The sequence below is a fragment of the Falco naumanni genome, chromosome 1 (genome assembly GCF_017639655.2).
Source record: "Falco naumanni isolate bFalNau1 chromosome 1, bFalNau1.pat, whole genome shotgun sequence".
NCBI lineage: Eukaryota > Metazoa > Chordata > Aves > Falconiformes > Falconidae > Falco > Falco naumanni.
The window spans coordinates 26,235,851-26,261,879 of record NC_054054.1 but is presented as its reverse complement, the minus strand read 5'-3'; the positions used below and the strand labels follow the sequence as shown (position 1 = coordinate 26,261,879).

General features: G+C 40.8%; 1 protein-coding gene across 1 annotated transcript in view; it reads left to right on the top strand.

Annotated features, from left to right (window-relative positions):
- The window catches only part of ANTXR2 (ANTXR cell adhesion molecule 2), a 120,232-nt gene that overhangs the window by 35,119 nt on the left and 59,084 nt on the right, over window positions 1-26,029 (top strand). The window contains exons 10-12 of the mRNA XM_040586928.1: window positions 2,414-2,483; window positions 21,590-21,668; window positions 25,359-25,454. Coding sequence (XP_040442862.1) covers window positions 2,414-2,483; window positions 21,590-21,668; window positions 25,359-25,454 — 245 coding nt within the window. The remainder of the gene's footprint in view (window positions 1-2,413; window positions 2,484-21,589; window positions 21,669-25,358; window positions 25,455-26,029) is intronic.

The following is a 26,029-nucleotide window of genomic DNA, read 5'->3' as shown; positions in this document are numbered from 1 at the left end:
TCAAGGTTGTGCTGTCAACGGTAGCCCCTAGGAACCTGGATTTTGATGTGCTCCATGCTACAAGTGTGGGATGGATCTCCACTGTGAGGAGTGTCCAGAGGAAGCAGGCAAAGACGGGTAGAAGTCGAGAACACAAGTGTAAGGAAGGACAGAAAAGTTCAGTTTATTACATCTACAGGAAGAGAAGAATGCCCAAAGTAATTGTTAAATTACTCCTAAATGGGCTCCTAAAGCCCATCGTCCCATTTTGCACCATTGCCGACGACTTTACATGTTATTTCCTCACCAACGAGGGGTGAGGAGCCAGGCAGGTGCTGAGCAAACCCCTTTGTACCAACTATCAGTTGCTACTCTTGTGACGGTGTGTGTGCTGCTGCAAAGCTGAAAAAAATAAGCTGGGCTCTCCCAGTCTGAGAAAAGAACATGAGGCAACAGGCTTCAAATTCTACAGCAGATCTAGATGATGTATATTAGGAGAATGGTTCTTATTGTGTAAAGATCTTAGGGATGGAAAAGGTTACTTAGCTTTTTAACAGCTTAGATGAGTGTCAGTGAAGAATGTCTGAAGTGTGTGCCTTCTTTAAATGACCTTTTGAAATGTTTTCTGACCCTAGTTTCTCTGATTGTTCAGTCTTTTATAGCCGTACAGCATGTGTATGTCTGCTTTGCCATGGTAGAAATAACTATACTTGAGCAGGATGAAGCCCCCAGATACTTGCTAGCATCTGATGTGAGAATTTCCAACTAGGTTTCTGGGCTGCTTTTTTTTTCCCCTCTTGGCTTCAGGAAAGAAGGGAGAGGAATGGCATACTGATGTATTTATCATACGTTGCAGTGTGAAAACACAATCTGCTGTAAGGGGTCTTGCCAGAGGCCTGCTGCAACCAACCCAGGTTCTTGTCTTCAGCAATGGACAACAGCAAATATTTAGGGAATAGTATAGGAAGGAAATAGGGAAATTTAATGTGATCCTTCCCCCGATATGCAAGCTCATTCTTTACAGCTCTATGCTGGGCTCCAAGTGCTTTTGTCTCAGAGGAAACCTAAAGGAGAACAGTTGAGCTGGGATGGACAAAAAGGTAGGAAGGGTGCTTTGAGCAGTAGTTAGAGGAAGGAGATGGTCCCAAGAAAAGGGAAATTGTGCCTGTCTCACTGCATTCTCCTCTACAATAAACTGGCAGTCTATCAGTGGAACCCTCACCATGTGAGGGTGTAACAGAGGGTACTTGCACGAGGATGTACTTCAATGTTAGAGTTCTCCTTACTGATAGCCTGAGCTCCGCTTTGGGACCGGCCTCAGAGCAAACCATTATTTTGTCAGTTCTTCTGGTTTTAAAAGATGCATTTGGCGTGTTTCTCTTTTTGCATTTATAAAGAACCATTACCAAATGCTAGAAAGGAAACCTGCCAAATGTAGCTGTGGGATAGAAAAATAATCTATGAAACATACCATTAAGACAAAAACATATGGCAATGTGCTAATCCCTCTTCCCCACCTCACAACTAGCCCTAAATCTAGGCCAAGCAGTTAGTGCAGATTATAGCACATTGGAAAAGCTCATTTATGCTAACAGCTCCTCCTTCAGCTGCCCCTGAACTACTTGTATGTCTGCCTGTTTCCTAAATGCAGGACAGAGTCATCTCCAAGTTTATCTGGCAGATCATTTATCTGCTCTCACCCATAAATCAGGAAATAGTCCATGCTCACAGGAGCAGCTCTGGTACAGAAATTAACAGTCCTACTGTGGGGAAGTTTGGGAGGATGGTTCTGCATCCAGGAGCAGAGTTCTTCCCAGCTTACCAAATGCATGAGGTAAAAGAGCTCCTTCCTCTCCTTCTCATAGCTGCAGAAAAGGAGTGCTGTGCCGGACATGGTGCTCTGCAGATAGATGCGTTGTAAGTTTTAAGAGATTTGTTAAGCTGGAGACTCAAAAGCATGAGAAACACTGGAGAAATAGACATGCCAATCACAACCAATGAACTAGTCCTTGAATGCAGTGCACAGGGTTGGAGCTAATTAGAAACAGACCTTCATCTTCCAAGTATTACCAAACCCCTAATAGTGTTCTCAGTCTTTGCAGAAATGGCCTCAGTTCTAGGAAATTACCTCTCTGAAAGAGCACGAGCTCTCTGAAAGAGCACGAGCTGACTTGAGTACAATAAAGTAGACTATGTAATGTGGGCTCACGTTCACATTTGAAGCTAACTCCAGGTTTGTATGTTCAAGGTGTGGTATTAAAAATGTAGCAGCTTTATTCCCTAACTTAGGTCCGCCTCGCTTGCAAGTTCCAGACATTACCAAACAAGTAACCAGCATATTGTGAGAAGGGAAGGGACTTCATAACATGTTCATGCATCAGCTTCTCATTTAAGCAGCACAGTATATTAACCTCATGTGATTTGTTTTTTTCAGATGAAAAACCAAAAACGGTGAAATCTGATTTTTTGCTGTGTCCTGCACCAATCCTATACAAAAGCGGCCAGTAAGTACTTGAAACAAATGTCATCCTATGTTTTACTAGAATTGGACCCATTATTGCTGATGTTAATCATGAGGGGTTTTGGCTAGAGGCAGTCTTTTGTTGTTTTTACGTGGGGTGGTTTGTTGTTGCTTTTTTTTTTCTGCTTTTCTTGGGTTATTTCCCTGGTGTATTTGCCAGCTTTGGAATAGGCTTTAAATAGTCATCTGTGACCAAACCAATTTGGACAATGCCTTTAAAAATGAATATTCAGCCAGTTTATTGAACACTGAAAAGGTCTGGCTTGTCATAAGTTTTATGCAGATTAGCTGTTTTAACAGGGCATAATATGCTCTCTTCTGGATAATCTTTAGGCTCATTGTTAAATAGATTACATTATCACTGACACTTACAAGCTATTATTAAAATTATGTGTCAAGATGTGTACCACTGCTTAACATGTAATGATAAAATGAGGCACTAATTTAACAACGGTAGCAATCTCATAACAGCACTGTGGCTAAACTGCAGTTCTAGCCTTATTCTAAGTGTCACTAGCCATGGCTGCACATTACTTCCGGCCCTTTGAGGATTAATCCTTCCCTCCTCCTCTCAAATTCAGACATGCCCTAGGCTTTTAAGATCACTTCAACTTTGCTGTTCAGATTTGTGAAATTCTAAGCTAATCAGAAGTCAGAAAATGGTATGTCACATCGCAGCCCTGTAGGAGGGCAAAGGTTTTCAGGCTGTTGAATTTCTCCCTGTTTTTGCAAGTAGTTCTTCTCAGAGAGTTATTTAGGATGAGGTTAATACTAATCCAGTAGGAAGCACAGCAGTTTGTTACAGCTCTGCGTTTTCTTTCTTCTGTGGCAATTCTTAGCAGTTCAAGACCTAAGCATATCGCGTAGATGATTTTCTGAGTTAAGCAACAATCAGCCACCTCAGTTGTGCTCTAAGACCGACAGCAAAACCCCAGATACACATCTGTTTTGTGCATTAAATAGCGACCAGGAGGAGAAAAGTTGGAAAGTGGTAAAAGAAAAAAACTTAGTGATTAACCCCAGTGGAAGGGAGTGGAGCAAATTACTGTGGAGGAGCTACGTTGTAGCCTCTGTGCAGCAGCCAAAGCTCCTGGGGGGAGCTAGCGCTGGTTTATGGCAATGCAGGGAAAACAAGCGTGGAGGAGAGTGACATGGAGAGTAGAGGAAAGGGATGAGTTTTTAATGCTGTGATGTTTTCTTGCTACTCAAGTTGCCTTTTGTGCAGCTAGGCGAAATGTTGATCTTGTCCTATGCGCAGTGGGAGTTCGGTAGACTTGTGTGCCTTTATGTCAAATAGTGCAGTTGCACCCTTTTCCATTGAGCTAGGCTGTATGTGGTTGTGCGCAAATTGTACAAAAACCCAGCTGTAACAAACTGCTGTCGTAGCTAAAACCTATCGGCACCGTGTACAGCTGTAAGAATGCTAATTTTCATCAGAACCATGTAAATCAGTCAGGTTAAGAACCCCTTCTCTCCATGCCAATTACTTCAGTGGCGTTGCCTTACAACAGAAGAACAGTAGCAAATTAGGCCACTGGTATTAAGCACCTCGCGACCTGAAGCTGTAAATGCTTTTCTACACACTGTTAGTCTGAGAGCCTGTAAACAGCTTATCCTGACAAATCAATGGGAAATATATGGAGATGCATGGAATATTTGTATAGATTAAACCACGGTTTAAGTTATTTGAATATGCTGCATTTTTTGTTGTTCTGTGAAGAGCTTGTTTGGCTTGTGAAGCGTTACTGAAATAGACAACTCACCATATTGTCATTGCAGTGTAGATCAAGCACCTAATTACAGCACGTTTCTTCTCAGCAGCATTTGTAAAAAAGAATGCGTGAACAGTACACATTAAGTTGTACAGGTTAACAGGATTTTTTTTTTCCAAAGTTACTATATGAAATATACTGTCATAACCTGATACTGAAGTAGTTAGTTTTGGCCCAGAGATAAACAGTTTGCTACGCAGAAGACTGACAGCTATGAAAGATATGTATGTACTTGAACTCTTGACTTTCCATTGGCACAGCTCAGACTATTGCTGGATAACTCCCAGTAATTCCTCATGTAGTGGAGCTAATATTAGTTGTTAATGTACCAACAAGCGATCTGCTCTTTTTCTAGTGCTCTTTTTAGTGGAATTAAGAGCAACAGAAACAAAGTTAGCTTTGTGACTTTTAAACCTGCAGTTTTGTTTCTGGGTAAATGGTAAAGACTCACTTAACGGGTTTCATAGTATTTTTCTAATTGGAGACACTTCTCGTTAATTGATGAATTTGCAGTTTTCACATGCAGAACAATAGAAATCCATGTGGAATAGATAAAATGCCAAAGTACCCAAGATGTTGGGTTGGTAAACCCCTGGTATCCTGGACTTACGCCACTGTGTATTTCCACTTTTATTTCCAGCTGCTGGCTGCATTTACTTTGGAGCCTCAAAAATGCCAGCTGTAGATTTAACCAAGCATTCTTTTCAAAGCCTATTTTTTCACAGTGCCATGTAGCAGATGGATGTAGTATCATCAGGTTATGTGACAACATGACTGCACTGCTTGTACCATTTGAAATACCTTCTTGTCATGCCACTTCTGAAGTGCAAAATTACATAGTCTTCTTACAAAACCAGCTCTTTTTGAAAGACCCTTGATTAGCTAACAGAGAATTACCTGGGATTTCTAAACCTATGCATTATAAAAAAATGTTAGAAAATATTGAAATGTTTCAGAAAGGAAAAGTACCATTGTCACTCTTCAGGAAGAAGACAAGGAGACAAGTCCAAGTTGAATTGCTTTGCTTCCTGTGCTTTGAGAGATCATATGCAGGTGATGGCAAGTGTAACATTACAACTAAGCTGGCTTACTACAAAGGACTCAGATTAAACTGCACTGATCATTTAAAAGCCATATATTTTTAGGGTCTTGCAGAATGTTTGAGAAAATCGGTTTCCCAGTTTAGGTTGGGCTTGAATTTGCTGTCCAGCTCAAGGGAATCAAATTGTTTCTGTAGTCATTGTTACTTTGAAAAGAAAACAGAGCCCTTTTTGCTTTGGAAGACCGGTACAGGAAAAACTGGTATATTTTTGGAAGTCTATGTTCTTCTGCTGCCTTTGCTTTTGTTCTTTTCATTTTGTTCCAGGTTCTTTGAGAACGCATTCAGACAATGTATCTGTAGGCTTGACTTCACAAACAGATGGTTTCTGTTCCTCTAAGCCAGTGGTAAAATCCCCTCTGCCTGCAGGGGAAAGGCTATCAGAACAATATACATTTCTCTTCCTGAACATTTACAAATTCTCTTGTGTTTTTAGATGAGTGGATGACAATAAAAGTTTAAATTAGCACAGCAATACAATATTTTACTGAAATATTTGTAGTGGATATTTACATGTCTGCTACTTAACTATCTCAGTTTGTTTGAACTCTGGTTTCTCACTGGAGTATTACAGTAAGAGATTTTGGATTCGTTGGTGCGTGCTGAAAAAATCCCATTTGATCTTGTGCAGAATCTCATCTAAGCAAAGCAAGAAAGGTTAGGTCTAGGCTAGGCAGTGAATTATTCAAAATGAACCAACAGACTGAGAGAATATCATTGTTCTTAAAATAGTTCAGAGAACTACAGAAGTTTATTTTTTAATGCTGCTGCAGTGTTACTGGCCAGCTTCCACCTTTATGCATCCTGCACTTAAAATCATACAGTGTTTACTCTAAGATTAGCTTGTAATATGAAGTGAGCATTTACCCCTCAGTCCGGCAACATATATGAACTTATAACTTGACACAGATAGACTTAAGTGTGTCTGAGCACATGTGCAAAAATCTGGTTATGTGTTTCAAAACACCAGTGGAAGGACAAACATCAGGTTAAGTGGGATCACTGCTTTCGTTAGGTATCACATGATTTCCATCTCTCAGTTGGGTGATGTTTTGACACTGTTGCCGTGAATGGCACTCGCCTCTGTCTGTCTAAGGGGTGGCCTTGAGAGAAGTGGGCAGTATCTTTCTCCTTGGGTTTGTAAGCTTAAGGAACAACAGAGCCAAAAAAGATAAATCCGAACATAAACCTGAGCGCGATTACTTGCAGTTACATTGAATTTATGATCAGATCACATGCAGAGATGGTACAGTCTGCGCTACTGTGTTTAATGACCTTATTTGCCCTCTATTCAAATCATGTTGGTTTCAGCTTGCATATATCCCTTCCTACATCCTGTCCAACATGAACAGCTGGTGGCACTTAAAGAGCAAAGATTAAATAGGCATTATTTTTTTGTGTGGTAGGAAGGAAAATTACTATGCTTATATTCCCAAATTCTTAGTTGCCTCCAGTTTCAAAGCAGCAGACCTAAGTTTAGTCTACAGTGTGCAGTTCACTTGAAACAAAGCACAAAGCAATGCATGATAATCTGTTAGCGATCATCAGATATTTTTTTTTTTATGTAGTGGTAGTAGTAACTGCTTTTGGCAGCAGCACAAGTTGACAAGTTTAGAGGTAACTTTGAATGTACCTCCTATCCAGACATTTCAGTAAGGAGTTACTGAGGGAAAAATTAACCTTATTGAGCAAATCTTAATCTGTGTCTGAATGTAATTGGAGAATAAATACCTCAGACTCTTACAACTGTAAGAAAAAGTAAGAACCTCTGTCCTAGAAAGAAAACATAGTGGGAAACAATCCCTAGGAGCAAGCACATTGCTTGCTTTGTATTTCTGAGCTGCAAATGTTACCTTGAGACATGCTTTTATTTGGCTATTAACCAGATTTCTCACAGGAGGAGCCTGTGTCATTCAAGTCTTTGTTCTTCCTGTTGACAACAGCTGCTTTGCTTGTTTTGCACTCATTTGTGAAAGGGATGGCAGCTCAGAGGGAGTTCAGAAACATGAACACATCGTGTGGTTTCTGCACTGTCACTTCTCAGGTCTTTAGATATTTATTTTTTTATTTGTTTGTTTCTGGTTTACCGCCAATTTTCTTTGGATCCTGTCTTTGTAATTTGGATATTGTCCCTTAGGCCTTTGGAAAGGAAAGATGAGAGAAGAAAGAAGTAACCATCTCCTTAATTTATGTAGTACCTTTAGCCTTTCTGTAGCCTATTTCAGGAACTAGCTTAACCACCTATTGCATCCATGTGTCATCCTTTTAAGAAGTTTCTCAACTTCTCTACATATGAAAATAAAACTTTTTTTGGGGGGGGTTATGTTTCACTTTTATAGAGTATCAGTTGTTTTTTCCACAGCAGGAAGTCCGTCCTGTAATGTTCAGTAATGCTGTCTGGCTGTTTACATTTGACAGTTTGCATTGCCTGCCCTCTGTCTATTTTTGTTTGAGCTAGAGCTAAAAGAAGCTCCATTTCTCTTCTTTTTTTTTATACCATTTTGTATAGCCTGTGATAGCTGGAATGCAGGCAAGAGTTTTCTCATTCTCTGGCCAAAATTTTGATGGTGCGATCTTAATCTCTGAAGTACAGATTTAGGGCAGAATTAGCTATTCTGCTTTTTGCTGTGGAATCACATACAGGGCTGAGGACAATAGGAATCAAACCACAAGCTTCAATATAAACATGACTTTGAGAACATGTCTCAATAGGGGCTTAAGGGAAGGCAAGGTTATGTCTTCTGGAAGAGCTTGTAGCTCTGCGCAATTGGAGAGGTAAACGTGATAGCCCGGTGCATTTCTTCCTATGGGTTTCTGACAAATTACCATAAAAGCAGTTCAAAGTTACACAGTACTGTGGGAATCCATTTAAAACTTATGGCAGTTTACAGGACGCACCAAAAAGTTCCTGCTTGCTGCTTTAGAGGCCTCAAACATTTTTCACAGCAGCTACGCAGGTGAGAACTAAAGCTAGCTCAATGCCTAGAAATTCACGCCCAAGCTGTCACTGGCATTCCTGCCCTGGGTTTCCGCCTTCCTGGGAAACAATCTCCTGATATAAAGAGGAAGCACGTGCTTCATATTTAATTCTAGGTGCTTTGAGTGAAAGATGTTTCCATGACAGTGGAACAGTGGTACTTTTGAGTCTTGCTTTCCAGTCTTGAAGTGTCATTTTTATTAATACCAGCACTAGATTTAAGAGGAAGAGTGTGAACACATGAAAGCAGACACAGTGAAGATGAATGGGTTGTGGGCTCCATCCTGCAAATTACCTCATTTGGTTTCTAGACAGCTGCTCTCGAATGAGAGCAGCTGAAAGGTGTTCTACAAAATGGTTGTCATGGCAGGCTTCTAACAAAGGATGCTAACTATTCCCCTCCTGCCCCAGCTAGCCCAAAGATAGAACATATTATGCCTTTATGCCATCCACTGCTTTTTGTGACATAAATGGAGCCAGAAACTTAAAAATTACTTTCGTATTTCACCTCTTGGGGAACAAGACCATGTTACATTGGCCAGCAGTGTTCTCTAGTTCATTATGCAGGCAGAATGCCATGCAAGCCTTGCATCTTCAGGGATGTGTACAGACCATGCAGAAGCAGTGAAGCCATCCTTTTTCAAAAAAAACTTTTTCTACTGTTTGTTCCCTTTCCTCCTCCAACACCTGTAGGTCCTTAAACAAGCCTCACCGCTTCCTCCCATGTGCTAGCATACTTACAGTCTTAAAAGGCACGTTGTTAAGGCAATTACCTGGAGCATTGCAGTTTTCATTAGTACAAGGTGATCAGATTTCATAGATGTATTTATTACTGCAACTCCTTTATGGGATCTTTACTTTTTCCCTGCTTTTTTCTGTGGTTGATAATGGCTCTGAAGAAGTAAAAGCAGTGTTAAAAGTAGTAGTGCTTTGTAAGGTGACTGATGTTTAATATGTTTGCGTAATTACCTTCTGGCTAATAATTCTAACCCATTAAGTAGCTAGTTAGTACATGTTTCGAATAAACACATCTGGTCTTGCAATGAGTGAGGGTTCTGCCTACGTGTGGGTGACAGATGTGATGGTAGTTTCCCCAGTGCTCTCTTTTAAATAATTAACAGCACGCTAGTGAAGTGGCCTTAGACAGACAGCCTCAAAGCCAGCTGTATAATCTCAGAGCTGTGTCTATGGACATGTGCCCCATCTCATTTGTCTGCTCCAGCTCTAACATTCCCTCTTCTTTGGTATTTCAAAAGCTACATGTAGCTGTAAGAAACAGCCCTTTAGATAACTTTGGACTCTTGGCTTCTGGTCTGAAAGGCAGCAGGAGAAGGAATAATGTGTCAGGCCACCCAAGGGGCAAATAGTTTTGAATTCACAAGCCTTGCACATTGATCTTTCCTACCAAACAAAGGGCATTTGAAATAGTCCCGCCCTGTTGTTTCATTACGTGGAGTTGCTGGGTTAGGTTTGGAGACAACTTTATTTTGGAGGAAATGTCATCTTGTGGTAGTGGACTTTTTTATGTGGTCAGTTAGCTTCCTAGGCTGGAACAGCTGGTAATTCTTACAAATTTCAAAAGTGAGAAAAACCAAGATCAGTTATATGCAGAAGAGACCATCACTTCCAACTCAGCTGTCATTTTGTTTTTCACATTTTGGCTTTTTGTGATGGGGCTGTTTAAAGTTGGTTGTGTCCACACACCACCCCCACCCCCCACCCTCCCCCCAGCCGAGGGAGGAATTATGTCGATAAATTAAATAAATAGCAGGATATTTTGCAAGAGGCTAATTTGCACAGAAATTACTGGGTAAAAATGAGACTTGAGTTCTTGCTTACCAAAGGGCAAGGTAAGATTTATTCCTACTTCTGAGGGTCTGTGAACCCTGATGATTTTGTGTCTATGCTATAATGGTTAACATGCAGCTGTCATTAGTTCTAGTGATACAGGCTCAGTCTGTGACCTTTGTTTTGTAAGGCATCAACAATAGCACAGCTGCCCCTGCATAGTTGAGATCTCAAACCTGCAATTTGGCAAGAGGAACAGAACAAATTGGATAAATACACATAAACACATTGTGAAGGAAGGGAAAACAGAACAGAATGAACCAGAGCATCATCCTACAACTTGTTTGATAGGGATGATTTAAGTAGGCATATGGTATAGTTAAATGTGCTTTCAAAAACATTGGCCTGATTCTTCAAGCAAATATGAAATAAATATCTAAATAGAAAGAGAGCTGATACAGTGTCATTAATTCTCTCAAAGGAGGCATATGAATGCCTTTGGAAATGTGTGCAAGGAGGGGGGCTGGGCATGAATGATAAGCAGATTTATATTCCCACACAAAAAGTGTTGCTAACTGATTGTTAAGATTACACAGTTGTACTTTCTTCCAAGGCTGCAATCATTAAAAAAAACACCCAGGCAGGCAATAAGCTAATATTCAGACCTAACCCAGCACGAGTTTTCACATCTTATTAGCTCAGTGTTGTTGTAACAGACCACCACAGCCACTGTAATACCTCTCACACACCGTTTCCATCTAACAGTGGCACTGCCTACAGCGGGCATATTTAAGAACTGAAAATCTCTGCCATGCTCATCCTACATTGCAATCTTTCAATACTGTATTGTTTAGTAACTCAGTAACAATTGTAAGTTAAAATTAGCCTTTGTCTTTCTGCATTCCTTTTACCAGATGGAAGAAGCCTACAAAGTAGATAAGCTAAGAAATTCCAAAGGTCTTATCACAAAATAAGTCTAAACATATATTCAAATGATGCTTTTCACAAGTCAGTTATATCTCCCACATAAGCTACGTGCAAATACTCAAATATGCAAATGATGTGATTTCCTGAGCTTGTAGATAAACATGTGAGGTGACCTATTTATTCAGACAAGTCCATAACTTTGTCAGGTTCATTAATTTGAGTAGGATGTTCATTTGTCTGCCTGAAGGAGTACTGAGAAAAGTTGTAACTTAATTTTCTTGTGACATGGAAATGAGTAACCGAAAATCACATAAAGGCGATAATTACTGTTGTTTTCTATGGCTAGGGTGGAATCAGTGTTACTATTATTATTTTCCTCCTTGGTTGAGAAAGGTAACATTTTGGGAATCATGTTGCAAGTGCAGGGAAGAAGTGCTGAAGAAGGGGGGGTTGCATGCAGGCTAAGAAAGGATTAGTATTTCATGGTGCATATTGAGTGTTTTCTGTTCTCCTTCCAGATAAGTAGTTACATTTACCTTCTTTTTGTGGTATTGTTAACTAAATAGCCTTTTCACAACCTTTGTGACAATTGAAGCAAGAGGTTAATTTGGCCACAGAACTACATTACTCGTTAATATAAGGGGCACGAGTCATGTGAGGAGTACTTAGCCACTTTGAGTTAGGCAGCTTGTTTAAATGTTCAAGTGTGGGTTTAAGGACCCATTTTCAAAGACATCCTCAGCCTATAAACTATATTGCAACTACATACTGCTTGAGGAACGCCCTGTCCAGAGCAAAGGGGAGCAATTTGAATTAGGATTCAATAGGATTTCTCAGCGAAGAGGTAGCTTATTGACTAAGATACTTCGAGTTCCAGATAATGCCAGTCATTACTATAAAAAGACAAAAGCACAATAAACCCACATGACTAGCTGCCTCTCAGTAACCAGTTATACAGCACTCAATGAAGGAGGACAGGCAGTCTGCTGTTGCCAAAGGAGGTACCAGCCACCAGGACAAACACTGGGCTTCCTTAGGCTTTAGAGGAAGGCTGACAAGCCATTCTGTCTTCCCTGCACACATCAGCTGAGCAGCTTTCAAACACAGGGGACATGATAGCCAACACCAAAAAAAAAAAAAAAAGGGGGGGGAATACTTGCTCCCTTCTAACTTCCTGCTGCCCATGTCAGCCGTGTGAGTTCCCTGTGCTCACAAACTGGTAGAGTGCCATCTCCAAATTGAGTTGTTTTCACCTGTTATTCTCATTCCAGAGCCCCTGTGCTCAGGTGGCTGGAATACTTCATCAGATATGTACTCATTGCTCATCACACTCGTTGGTTTGATATTAACTTTATTCTTCAGTGTAGATAGCTCTTCTTCCCCAGTAGCACTGGCTAAAGACAGTTGTCATGAATTGGATCCTCTCCCACCTGCACTAATTCCTTTCTTTGCAAAGTCAGTGAGACTTAGCACTTATTTTCAGCACCAGCACTTCAGCTTCCCGGTGCCACCCCCCCCCCCCTCCACACCCCCCGCAAGCATTTTGTTCCAACAACAATAAAAAAGAGGAGTGTGGTTACCAATCACTGCTTACTTACGTGGTACAATCTCCCCCCTCCACAACAGCTAGGGAGAAACCAGAATTATGGCTGGATTAGGCTTAATGTCTGTTATAAATATTAACTTCTGAAAATATTTTAGAAATACATTTAGTTTGACACAATTAGATTATAATGGGAACTATTCACAGATGGAAACATCCTCAATGAATTGTATAGGCTAACTGGCTCCTAAGACATATGGATCTGATGTTAAGATCAGTAGTAATTTCTAATGCAGTCCTTCACGTTCCTCAATAGGGCACACAGTGTTCCCAGAGCATTAAGAAAGAGTGCGTGAGCAGAACTAAGTGCTTAATATTATGCAGTGGACATAGTATCCTGAGCTGAATTAATAGACTAATTTAACATAATAATGACATTTCATACCCTGTTACTGCAGGTTCCCATGATTCCATGAGAGTAGAGCTAATTCATTGCTGGCTTCCAGTTCTTTCAAACTCACTAGCACTTCCCAGCAGTGAAATTCTTAGGACTTGGTACTTCTGTCCATTTCCGGTGGAAAGCCAAACCCAAACAGACAGTATGTTGAACACTCTGCTGAGAGAGCTAGGTTCTTCTGGGGTAACAAGAGGGTAAGAGAACTATAACTTGAATTTATGTCCATGCTAAGATACAGCAAGAATGGTGGCAGGGAGGGGTGGGGTAAGAGTTTGTGTCAATTCTTTACCAGAACTGCAAAACATCTTAATGATTTGCACAGTGTGGTCTTGCTATCCTTGGGAAAATAATTAGATATTCCTTTTATGCCTGTGTAGTTGGTAGGAGGAAAACAACTCTGACCATTCATCATAACTGCAGATTAACTGTCCCCACTACAATTTACATTGACTCGAGTAAATGGTTTCCTATGCTCCCCAGGCGTAGATGACCCTTGGCATAGTGAAACTGCGCTGAATGTTTGGCAGGCAAGGTTTGTAACCCTGTTCCAAGGGAGCCGGCTGTGTCCTTGTGCAGCTGGGGCTTTTGATCTGGGAAGAGCAACAAAACTGGACCTTCCTCCATGGCTGCAGGGATCTGTCTGTAGACACAGAGAATCAGATCTGTGGTCCTGGAGTGTTAACTGAGAACCCGAAAAAGGATACTCTGTGCTTTGGTTGGTGAGAACCTGTGGGTAAATACCAGTTGTATCCCCAGTGAATAATGGCCAACGATTTCAAGCTCAAGTTGGTCAAATGAGACCCTGTGTCTGTACAGTGAGATTGGAGCTGACCCCACTGAGACACCATCATCTGTTGCGCAGGGTCCTATGGCTGTCTCACATACCCTGTCTGACTTAGTTGTCTCCCTGTGTATGTCACTATGCTTGCTTTTCAACCTTTGGGCAGAAAATGAGGGGTGACATGACAAAGACTGGCTCACCTGGCACTAAAAATTTCAGTCTTCTTCCTGAGGTGAGATCGGTATTTTTTGGCAACGGAGCTTTTCCTTCAAACTATTATACACAAAGTACTTGCACTGAATGACACCTTGTATTTGCTCCAGCTGTGAACAGTGGTGAGTATTTCTTTGTTAAAAACTTGGACATGTTTTTGTCAGTCACAGTGTGTTCCAGTTTCCCCATCCTTCAGGTGACCATCAAAATAAAGTATGGTCGTGGCGGCACCCCTTTTTGCTGCCAGGATGTTGTGTAGGGGATGGAAATTACATGGGGGTAAAGTGATAGGCGTGCAAAAAATTATAGTTAAATTGGTAGTTCCACCAGAACCTTCTCCCACACTGATACTGATTTTCTGGTGTGTGATTTTTATCTATCTATCTATCTATCTATCTGTCTATCTGTGTGTGTGTGTGTGTATGTAAACACACACACAGATACATATGTGTGCATGGATATATTTGGACTACATACACACACGCACACTTACTGGCCTATCAATATTAACTGTAATACAGCTATATATTAGTTCATAGAGGTAGTTTTTTTTTCAAGGGAAAGCACCCTTTTACGTAAATAGATCTGTTCTTTTTCTTCCTACTATGTACAGCATTTTAGCTACTTTAATGCTGGCACTTGATTCTAAAATACCTTTGTCACCATAATTTTAGTAACTTTTTGAGCAGTTGCCAGTTTAATTTTCAGTGCGTGAAAATTGCAGGTAAATTATTTATTACTTCCAGCAAATGTCTTTCACAATTTTATTTAATTTTTTCATCTTTTTTAATGGGTCATAAAATGGCAGTCTTTTATTGGATACTCGTAAAGTAAGGAGCAAATGAATACTTTGCAAATAGGTTACTGTGGATTGAAATGTCAGCTGTATTTCACAGGGTATGAAATTCTTTAGACCAGAGCTGTAGTGACATATGGCAGTGGGCCATGCTTCTCTTCTGTAACAATAAAACAGCAGTGGACATAAAAGAAAGAAAGAATTGCAATTGTTGGGTCATCTCAAGTTACACTTTTTGGTAAATTATTTATTTTAGTGACCACTGGGCCACGACTGACACATTTTAAAGTTGCAAGAGTCTTCTAGCTAACTTTGGTCATAAATAAGGACATTTTTAAAAAGCTGTTCACATACTAAAATTTCCAGGATTGATTCCCAACCAAAAAATGATAGTTCACAGACAAAAAGAGAGGGAAATCCCTTCCACATTGAGCAGGGGCTATGAACTGTAAATAAAACCCGCAGTTTTTTTCCTATTACAACGAAATAGCTTTGAAAGTATGGACCACTGGAAAATTGCACATTAGACCTGTGGTACATAAAAAGCAGTAGTTTGTGAGTATCTGCACAGCATGTTAATTACACATGCTTATTAACTCAACTTTGCCCTCTCTTTGATTCCACTTGACTCAAGGCCTGTTTTAGAAGTGATCAGAAGATAGGAGATGAGCATCCTGGCTAAAAGCCTTAAAAAGATGCAGAGTTTGGGCACTGCTGCGTTTCTGAGACCAGTGCAGAGGGCTGCACCCGCCTTCCCTTGAGGCTTGTTTCTGCAGCCGTGTTTATCAAACTAGGCATGGGGAAGCTGGTCAGCTCCTTGTGTTTTGGGGTATAAGTGCACAAAGGCCTGGGTATTTGTGCATGCTGAGAGCGGGCCTCAGTTACTAGAACCTCTGATTGTTACCCTGGGGGTCCGCACCCCCTTCCTGTGTGCACAGGGGTCAGATGCACACCAAGACCCAGTCAGAATGTGTCACACAGCAGAGGTGGGGTATTAGCTGGGTGATGGAGGATGTCTTCCTGGGTTGCTACAGCAACATCAACACTGACACTTCCTGATTCTTGGTGGTTTTTATTCAGGGTTGACCTAAGGAGATATCCTGCAGCTTTCAGGAACTCAGCACTTGGTTTTGTTATGTGCTGCTATGAAACTAGCATCAATCTAACTTTTCCTTGCAAAAATAGGGTTGCGTCAAAGGGTCTGTTTTATTTCAGGGACAGTCAGCCCTCAGGTGCGCAGCTGTGCTGGTTGGTGTGACCAGATTCACTGGAGACAGGGCACAAGTGAGGGTTCCAAGGCAGCCTGGATGCCAGCACAGTCTTTCTTTCTGTGCCCGGGGACACACTGACACCTTCTCTTCTCTTGTCTTGCTCTCTCTCTCAGCATACCTCAGCAGAAGGAAAGGCAATTTTCCTGGAGTCTTTGGAAAACAGTTAAGATACAATGGGTGTAATCGTGTAAATCACCTAAATAATTGCTGGGAGATCTGGCCATACAGACTTACAAAACCAGGCATTTAGTGCCTGTGGAGACATTGTTGAGGCGATCGCTCTCACCAGGCAGACTGAAGTCATGGTCTTAAACGATCAGCTGAGTAAAATCCATGCTGCTGTCTTCCCTCTTGAGCTGAGCCCCTCACGAAAAATCACTGCAGTCCATAACACTTTAAATTGTGTTCTTCCAGTCTAAAGAAAAAAAGTATCAGCAGAGGCCCAAAGATTTAGAAATGTTATCTGGTGACATATCTGGTGACATATGCTGGTTCAGCTCTTAGCTGATTGGAGCTTTACTGATGGAACCTGACACTTGCAAAATACTGACAATCACCAGTGGGAAATTAAGGTGCCCCCAAACCAGAATTGCTGCAGAACGTCATTTTATTTTCAAAATATTTGCAGTTTATGCTGAGTACTGAGCTAAAAGCCTCACACATGCGGACAGTTACTAGTAAACACTAGTGGATTTATGTGTACATCTTTCTCTTGGATGTTCATGAGTGAGTGAGTGAGTAGGAGAAATAGGACACCTAGTTTTTGGAACTCCAAATCTGAAGGGGTAGTGTTTATATGAATCAGAAGTACACATAGCCCATCAAACAGGTGGATGCTAAAGAAATAAAACCCCACATTTCTTACACTCTACGGACATGACAGTTTCAGGAAAGAAGTGATTTTGTATGTTGACAGGTTCATCCTTTTGAAGATGAGATAATTATCTGTATGAGTTCACTCTGTGGCTTCTAGAACTGAGCGAGTATGATCAACTCCTATGAAAATCTCAAGTGGCTCATCCCTGCAGCTGTGTATCAGGATGGAAGTGGATAGGGAAACTGGTTGTTCCTACTGCATTGTAGGTGCGCTGATAGCTGATGTGTTCAGTGAGCCTGTTGCTTGGCATATTTGTCAGACCATCTGACAGCTAAAGGTCAGGACAATGTGAAGTGTGACGGTAGTGAGGTGGCACATGGCACCAGGGACTTGAAAAGCCACTCTTCCCGTAGTCTGTGGGAGTTGGTGAGTGGTGGGGCCGGTTCTCGTTTAGACACACGTGTGGTCGATGCCCTTTTCTGGGGGCCTCCTGTAGTGCTAGCACAGTGTGCAGAGGCATTGTGTGAATGAGTGTCAGATCGGTAGACCTCACTGGCAGCAGAGTTCAGACCCAAAGGGCTACAGGATCTTGCTCAGTGGCACCTCCCAAAAATACAGGCAAGCTCCCTGCTGTAGTAACTGCCTCTAGTTACTGCACAGACTTTGTGGTATGCTTTTGTTCAGCTAATGACAAGTTTCCTCCTGGGCATTTTTCCTGGACTGAGATTTTTGTGCTGGTTTTGAGGACCTGTTTCCACCAATTTACGTACTCTTTAACAGGAATTGGTTATTTGTCCTTTACTCGGTACCTGGTTGCGGCTGTGTTCCGAAGCTAAGAAAAAGAGCTTAAAGTGCTGGAGTTGTGTCCTGGTGACCCTGCTTGCTCAGCATACCACCCCTCTGGGACTCAGGCAGGTCACATGAGAGAACAGATTACAGACATCCCTACTAGCTGGTTTTCTCCCAAATCCCGGGTAAAATATTTAGATAAGTGAATGAGGCCAGAACACAGTGCTCAGGCCTGTACAATACATCAGCCGAGCAAACATTTTCTTTTGGGGCTGGAATTTAAAGGTGTCTTTTCTGGCAGAAGACAGTAGTGGTAACGTTACCACTTTTTAGTCCATTGGGGAATCCCTGTTTGAGTAGAGTTTGTCAGTGGACATGAGTAGTGGCCAGCTCTGTGCTGCAAGCAGTAAGGTCTAAACATGGGCACTAGTCCACTTAGAAATCTTAGCTATTACGCAGAAGTTTTCATACAGCCTAGTGAGTTGAAGGAAGTTTAAAGATTCACAAGGTAACTGGGCAACGATCCTTTTCTTTTGAATGGGTTAAGATGTTCTTCTGGAGTGTTCTGTCCAATTGTCTTTGAGTCCGTTTGTTAGCAAAGATCATCTAAAAAATATCATAGTTTCTTAATAGCTAAATTAGACAAACCTTGCATATTTCAGCCAAGACGTGTCAAGCTCACAGTGGCAAATAGCTAAGTGTGGTAGCTGCAGAACACTCCTAGAAAAGACTAAATGCCAAGTGTTCCATACAAAGGCAAGAGAGAACTGTCCATAAAAATTCAAGATAAGAATATGTATTGCAGCAGGAACATGCAGTTTGCTGCACGACACAGGGAAGCTAGAAGAAAAGAAGGTGTTTTTTGCTTCAAGCTTCAATATGTCCACCTTCAGGATAAGCCCCGATGCACACCTAGATGCTTGCTGACAAATCTGTCAGGGTGTGGGGGACAGCCTGGATGCTGTGAGTATAGAAAGCGTTATTGCAAAGAAGTAATTTATTTCCTGAAGTTCTAAGGGGTATGTGGAAGTCTACTTTTATGAAGATCTGTATGAAATAATTTATAATTCTAGTGAACTTAGCAGTTTTTGTGTGTTGGCTTTCTTATACAGGAGAGTGAAATTAAACATGAGTAGCAGTTAGAGGTACTGCTAGCATGGTGAGAATGTGCCTCAGCAGTACTTTACCTCTCCTTTGTATTTCAAATGGTTTTTGTTTCCCAGTTGCTCAGCTGAAAAACATGTGAGCCTGAGCATCTGACATGTCAGATAGTACTTGCTAATGCTGGCAGTGGTAGCCAGCCACCAATGCATCTTCCTTTTCAATCGTGTAGGCTTGGGACTGGTAGTAATACGTCGTGCAAATCAACAAACTGCCAGAGTATAAAAAACATTGTGAAATGATGTTAGGAAATATTCCTGACTGACAAGAACACACATGGGTCAGGAGGAAGGATGATATTGCCAGACAGCAAAGGGGTTTAATTGGATAGCAGAAAAAATCCCATAGGAAATCAAGGACTTAAGTTTGCTTTAAATAAATAAATAAATAAATGAAATAGGGAAAAAGCAAGCATCTGAAAGCATTTTGGAAATTTGACCCTAGTAGCTAGCAGCAGCCATAGTCAGGCGTAGTGTTACTGGCCAAATCCAGCAATTCTTCACTCGTGCATAGGCAGAATTGTGTTTTATCTCAGTGGGAGTTTTGCCCAACAAGAGACTACAGATATGGTTCAAACCAAAGATAAAAGAGCTGAGGAAAACCTACAATGTATTTAGACACAGTTAAAATATGATCAGAAATCTAGGCTCTTGAAGATCATGATAGGTTAATTTAAAATTCAAAATTATTCGGTGTACTATATCTGGATTTAGAGCAATTAGAAGGCTTTTTGCCACGCTAGCAGGCTTTGAACCAAGCAATACACTCCAATTATGGCACCGACCAGCAGAAAGGCACCCCCCATTACTTAGACAAGTTCAGAAAAAGTAGAAGGGCCGAATAGGTCTTGTTCAGGAAACATGACTGCAGTGAATGCCCATTCTTGGGTGTAACCCAAGTTCAAAACTTTGTGCAGAGCCTGTGGTGTGTTTCTCCAAGTTGTGCTTTAAAAAGATGAGGCTAATGGGGAAAAATGAAACATTTAAGAGATTAACCTTTCCTTTTTGAATTTGTGCTTCACTGAGAAGTTGCCATCCAAAAATACTTCTGTGTGCTATGGATTCTTTGGTATTTATGGACAGAATTCAGTTACTCCCTTCCACTTAAGGTATTCTAGGATTCTGTGATTCAGTTACACCTGTGCAGTCGTAGTTAATGCGGTGGTATGACCAGGGTGCAAAAGGATGCAACCACAGGACACCAGAAAGAGTCATATTAATATAACTGGGCTGTAGGTGACTTAGACAGAAAAATGCTCGATGTGATGCATTTATGATGCAGAAATCCCCCAAAGGTTTAAGAGTTTAAACATGCAAACTTCTTCAGGGACATTTGTCAGGATTTGGGCTGTGTTTCAGCAACACAGCATGTACTTCAGTCCATCTCTGATCAAGAAAAGGCATGGCATGATATCCTTTTGCACTGCAGTTCATAGGATTGCTTTTCTAGTCAAACTTGAGCAGAATCGTAGTGCTGAAATTTCCCACAGTATTTCTCAGTAAAGGGGCAAAGCAAAACTTTGAAAATTAAAAAAATAAATAAATCACATTTAAAAAGTTCATCACTAACAAAAGTTTTGTTATAGTTTGCTTTATTTAGTGCATTAAAAGGGAATTTAATTTATTTTTTATTTCTATCTGTTCTGATTCACTTATTCCAGTAATAATTAGAAGTAAATTTAGAGTTATTCTTTCTGTTTAGATCAATTATTCATAACACAGATCATTTAAAAATGAGTTTAGCAGAAGCAACTTCCTTCATTTTTACTAACTGGAAAACTGGAAAAGAAATTAGCCAAATTAGTTAAAATAGCTTTGAACTCCATATTGACTAAAGCATTTGTGCCAGAATAAAAATTCATGACATATAAGAACAGTAGAAGTGATTACTCATTTTAGTTCATGGATATCTATATTTTTATTTAATTACATCTATGCATAATATAAACTGTCTGAATCTTGGGAATCCAAGCCAGAGAAGCTGAAGAGTCTTCTGATGTTTAACATTCACCATGTGTTGTTTTCTTCTAGGGTTAATTTGTAAAATGTAAACCACATACTATTTGTATGCAGTGTTTATGTACTATTTATAGAAAGTCTTGACCATTTATAATTATCCGACATTTTTATCCATAATGTCTGCATATGACTAAAGAGATGTTTATGGAACAGACAAAACAATGTTATTTTTACAGCTGAACTTCAGTTTATTTTATGTAAAACTTTTTGGAGTATTTTATGCTACAAGGAACAGAGAAGGGATATTCTCTACTTAGCTCTCTATCAAGAAGATGTAAATTATTTCCGAAGAGTAATCAACACAGTATCCACAGGAGACTGTATTGTTTATTTGAAGGAACATAAATTGAGGAGAAGAAAGCTCAGTCTGAAATGACCAGAAATTGCTTTCTGAAAGCCGCAAGGTCCAACCCTGTAGCAGCCAAGTATCTTCATCACTTGAAAGTCATCAGAGGTTTCTAGAAATGATAACACAAAGTAATAACGTTAGTTTTGTGATTTCCTTGAAATCACTTCTGGTGTCTGGTGCTGCTCAGAGGCTCCAACTTCCATCTTCCTCTCTTGGAACTTTTCCTCTGTTTAACAGCCTGTATGTACAAGTTCCTCTGTAGCATGTATATGCTTTTATTGACTGTTTTACAGCTGCTGATTTTAGGGTTTTTTTTTCTCTTCCTTTCCAGAACTCTGGAGGTTTTGGTGAGTTTGAATGAAGGGCAGTCTTTCATGTCCAGCTCAGTAACAATCACCGCTTCAGAGTGTGTAAGTAAATGGCTCACATAATTCAATGTAAAATCCTGAAATCCAGTTTCTCTTTTGGTTTTACCATTGCATCACCTTTCAGTGTGGAGAACCTCAACACGTGGCAAGTTCCCTTAGGCGTTTAGAATACACAATCCTCCTAACTAAAAAATACACCAGTGTAGATGCATACAGAATATACATAATTTAATGATACATGATTCCTTAATAGGCAGTGCATACATACATATGTCTATATGTCCTAAGTCCCTTTCTTTGTATTTTGAGACACGCTTAAAATCTGTTTTGTAGCACCACTACAGTCAACAAAAGAATTTTCAGCTGTTTTAAATTCCCTGATAAAGTGTGTGTGTGGGGCTGCAGACATTTTTTTCTGCAGTTATATAAGACAATTCCCTTAATTCTTCCCATTAAGATGGCAAACAGCTTTATTTTAGGAAGATTTTTTTTTTCCCAGTACTCCACATAAGTGAAGTCCTGCTGCATGTATCATCTGAGACTTCCTAATAACACATGAAAGCCATCACTTGTGTGGCAGGCTTGGAGATTTATCTTTGCTTTCTGACACAGGCTCTGTTATCGGGGTTTCTCCTTTCATTCATGCTGCGTCTGTGTTGCTAGCTGCTTCAGGAGCTGCTGGTATAGACTACATGCAGAACTGTATGTAGAGGGCAAGCCCCGGAATTCTGCTCCTCTCCCATGCTACCTCAGCCAGCTCTCCCCTGAGATCCAACCAGTGGCAGTGCGTTCCTTGTCTGTGTGGGGTTTATGTTATTCTATAGCTTGTGAATTGTATTCTGCTAAATACATTACAACAAATTACTTCAGCACAGTGTGCAGTTGTGGCTTTCAAAATATTGGGAAGCTTCCATGCCACCCAGATACTTGCTCACTATAAATATAATGTGTCTATGTGTGACACAGTCACCTGGGATCCCATTCCAGCACAGCTCTGCTGAGTAGGATCAGTGGGAGCAGGCTGAAGCTGAGTAGGCAGAACCATAGGACTTCAGCCAGGGTGTGGAAGGTGGTCATAATTCTACAGGAGGATACTAACGTGACATAACTAGATACCTGATGTTGGTGCCTGAATAAGGAGTGTAGGCTCTCAACTCTGTTAATTAGGGGGGAGAGAGTCTTTGTCAAAGCACGGGCTGGAGTACATAAGTTAAGCCTAGGATTAAGATAGTATGAACATCCTGCTATGTTTTTATCATAGGCTTATAGAGAAGAGTTAAAAACAACCTCTAGAATAAACCACATACTTATGCAGCCAGTGACTTTTCTAACTTAATATATAAAATGTCTAATCTCATTTCTGCTCTCCATTATTTTCTTCTGTCTTCTGTATTATATAGACAGGACAATTAAAATTTTTGCAGTTAGACACAAGACGACTATGTAGGGATGGAGTTTTTGAAAACATGCTGTGCATGGATACCATGTTTCTGCAAATTTGTCTCATTTAAAGTGTGACTTCAGCGCAGCTTTCCTGTCAGGCATAGAAGCATACAGAACAGTACCTTCTGCTCATCAGCATGTATTTTTCCAACAGTATTTTTATCGCTTGTAGGTAATTAACCTAAAAGAGAAAAAAATACATTTTTATTCTATTAGTTTAAAAATTAAATACTTGGGTAACTGTGGGCATCAGAGTCATCTCAGTTCAGCTCTTCAGTTTCAGGAAGAAAACCTGAATGAATTTAAGAGCTGAAGAAACACTACCCAAATCGTGTTTCTCTGTGTAAGGGCCTCCTTATCATGTGGAGGCATTTCAGTCTTACACCAAAGCATACTGAAACAGCCTCTCAGCCTGATAATGTAAGGACAGTACAGTCACAGGAGGATGCTGGAGACTAACAGTAGACTGCTTTTCTCTTTTATCTTAGTGCTTTCAGAGAACGCACATGTTAAGTTTGTCCCCATGCCCCCTTAAAAATTGCTAAGATTGCACATACAGGTAAAACCAAAGCATCAGTGCAAAGCAAATCACACCAAATTGCCGGGTACGGCTGTCTTCCCTCTGCTGTACACTTAACAGTGCTTCTCTGTGGTCAGAAATTTTCACTAACAGAAGACAGCATGAGTACAGATGTGCACTGACAGGAAGAACTGTCATACTACTGATCATCTCCCCCGCCCCCCTGCTTTTTTTTCCCCCCCTTTCATACATGTTGCAGCAAAGACCGCTTCATACAAGGAGAGCTGCTGTTTCCATAGTAGCAGATGGGCAACTGCAAGAAATGGGTCACTGCTAGAATTGTTCCACTAATTCTGATAGCTGAGCAGCTGATGGCTAGTTGGTTGGAGTTACAAGTTACAGCCTCCCCTAGCAAACACACATTGTTGCAGTGAAAACAAAAAAAAACCAACCCACATTGCATCTGGGCATCAAGGCATGCATCTTGCCTGTTTCTTGTAAATGCAAATGCCTCACTGTACCTATGTGTACTTGGAATAAAGCTCTGTCTCACCTTCCATTTGCAATGGTGTACCTCCAGTACAACTTTTCTCACTTTGACAGAACTCCTTACACTCTACTTTAGTCTTAGTGGTTCCCTGGGTGTCCCTCCTTTCCTTTTTCCCTGGCTGAAGCCTGAATACCTTCTATTTTCATAAGGTCACTTGCATTTTTCTCGCTGGTGTTCTAAACCAACACAGCAGTAGAGAACACCAAATGTAAAAATAAAAAGCACCTGCAGGATGTCGGTTTGAGGTGGCAGGAGGCTGCCCATGTCTTTGTTAGAAGCAGTATTTCTGGAGGCAGTAACACTATATCAGAATTTTGTAGGACGGTGGTTTCGGATTCAAATAGCACTACAACAGGGATTTAGTGTGCTATAGTCTGTATATGTGCAAATGCCCCAGATGTGTGGGTGATAAGTGTAAAAGCCCTATTTATGTATTGTTAGTAGAGATTCCTTAAAATTCCACCCACCTACCTGTGTCCTCACAGGAGGAGAAGGGCAGCCCTCACCCACAGGCTTAGAGGGAGACTTTCCCCGTTTGCATCTAACAGCTCATTTCTTAGCAGTCAACATACCTGTTATTTTCTTCAAGATGAGCCTCATTCTTATCTCAAAGATACCAGGTTTACATCAAAATAAATGCACTGTCTTCAGCAGAAATAATCCTGGCTTGCACTGGGGCAAGTTTGGCCTGTTACCCATGACTGAATAACTTAATAAACTGAGGTTTACTGGTAGACAGAAAAAAAAGTAGTTTTCAAAGTTTTGTAAATTTCAGTTTAGTATGTCCATCAATACTGCTGTGTTCAGCATGCTGTGTTCAGTCCCTTAGAAAACCTGAGACCTGCAGACCCCAGAATATTTAGGGAAGGAGAAACATAAATAGCATGTTACCATCTCCTCCCTCTTTTTAGTGTTGATACATCCTTCATTGTGATACAGAGCTTCTGTTGAAGCATCCTAGCTTACCTTCTATATAACTCATGGAACTGAGGAGGCTTATGGTGTCACTGAACTTGTGCTACATATGCATTTGGCTAAGACACCCTTCTTGATCCTCTGTGAGGAATTTCTCTGTCGACAGTAATAGGAACTGACGAGTGGGAACGATTTGTTTGGGATTTGAATTGGTCAGTAGGAAGCTGTTTTGGGGTGAGCGGGAGAACCAGGCAGCAGTTACTTTGCAGCATCCACTTACACTGTCTTTCTGCTTTCTTTGCAGTCTAGTGGAGTGGCAGCGCTTATTGCTGTTCTTGTGCTGTTACTGTTGGTGGCACTTGGTCTGCTCTGGTGGTTTTGGCCCCTCTGCTGCAAAGTGGTGAGTAAAGCCTGGAAGAAAAAGTCACTGGATGTGACTCACGATTGTAACTCATTGTGTTGGGAAACACAGATACTGTAGGAAATAGGTTAAGTAACAGGAGAGCTACATGTGACATAAGCCGTCTGTTGGGGGAGTTTTCTTTCATTAGTGATATGCAATAAATGGAAGAAGAGACCAGCTGTGGACTGCACTCTTAAAAGAGCTTCTGGCTTTCTGAGACCCATACACACATGAACCGGCATCAGTGTGCTGCTCACTGGCTTTCTACTGAGTGAGCATGTGTTGTATTTCTGTGAAATCTTTGATAAAAGCCTCTTCTCTACTGTTTGAAAGTTGTTGGCCATAATTATATGCAGATGTTACCCTGAAATCAAGGATCATTTTAAAAGTACTATAACTAGAATTGGTATTTGTAGTCCATTATGGGCTCTCGAGTTGGAAATCCCATATCATCTTAATAATCCCTTGCACATGTTGCATCTCTTTTCATCTGAGTGCGCTCTTTATCCTACTAGCAGCGGTCAGCAATGCTGTTCCACTAACTCCTTCCATCTCCTTGTGTTGGGGTTTTT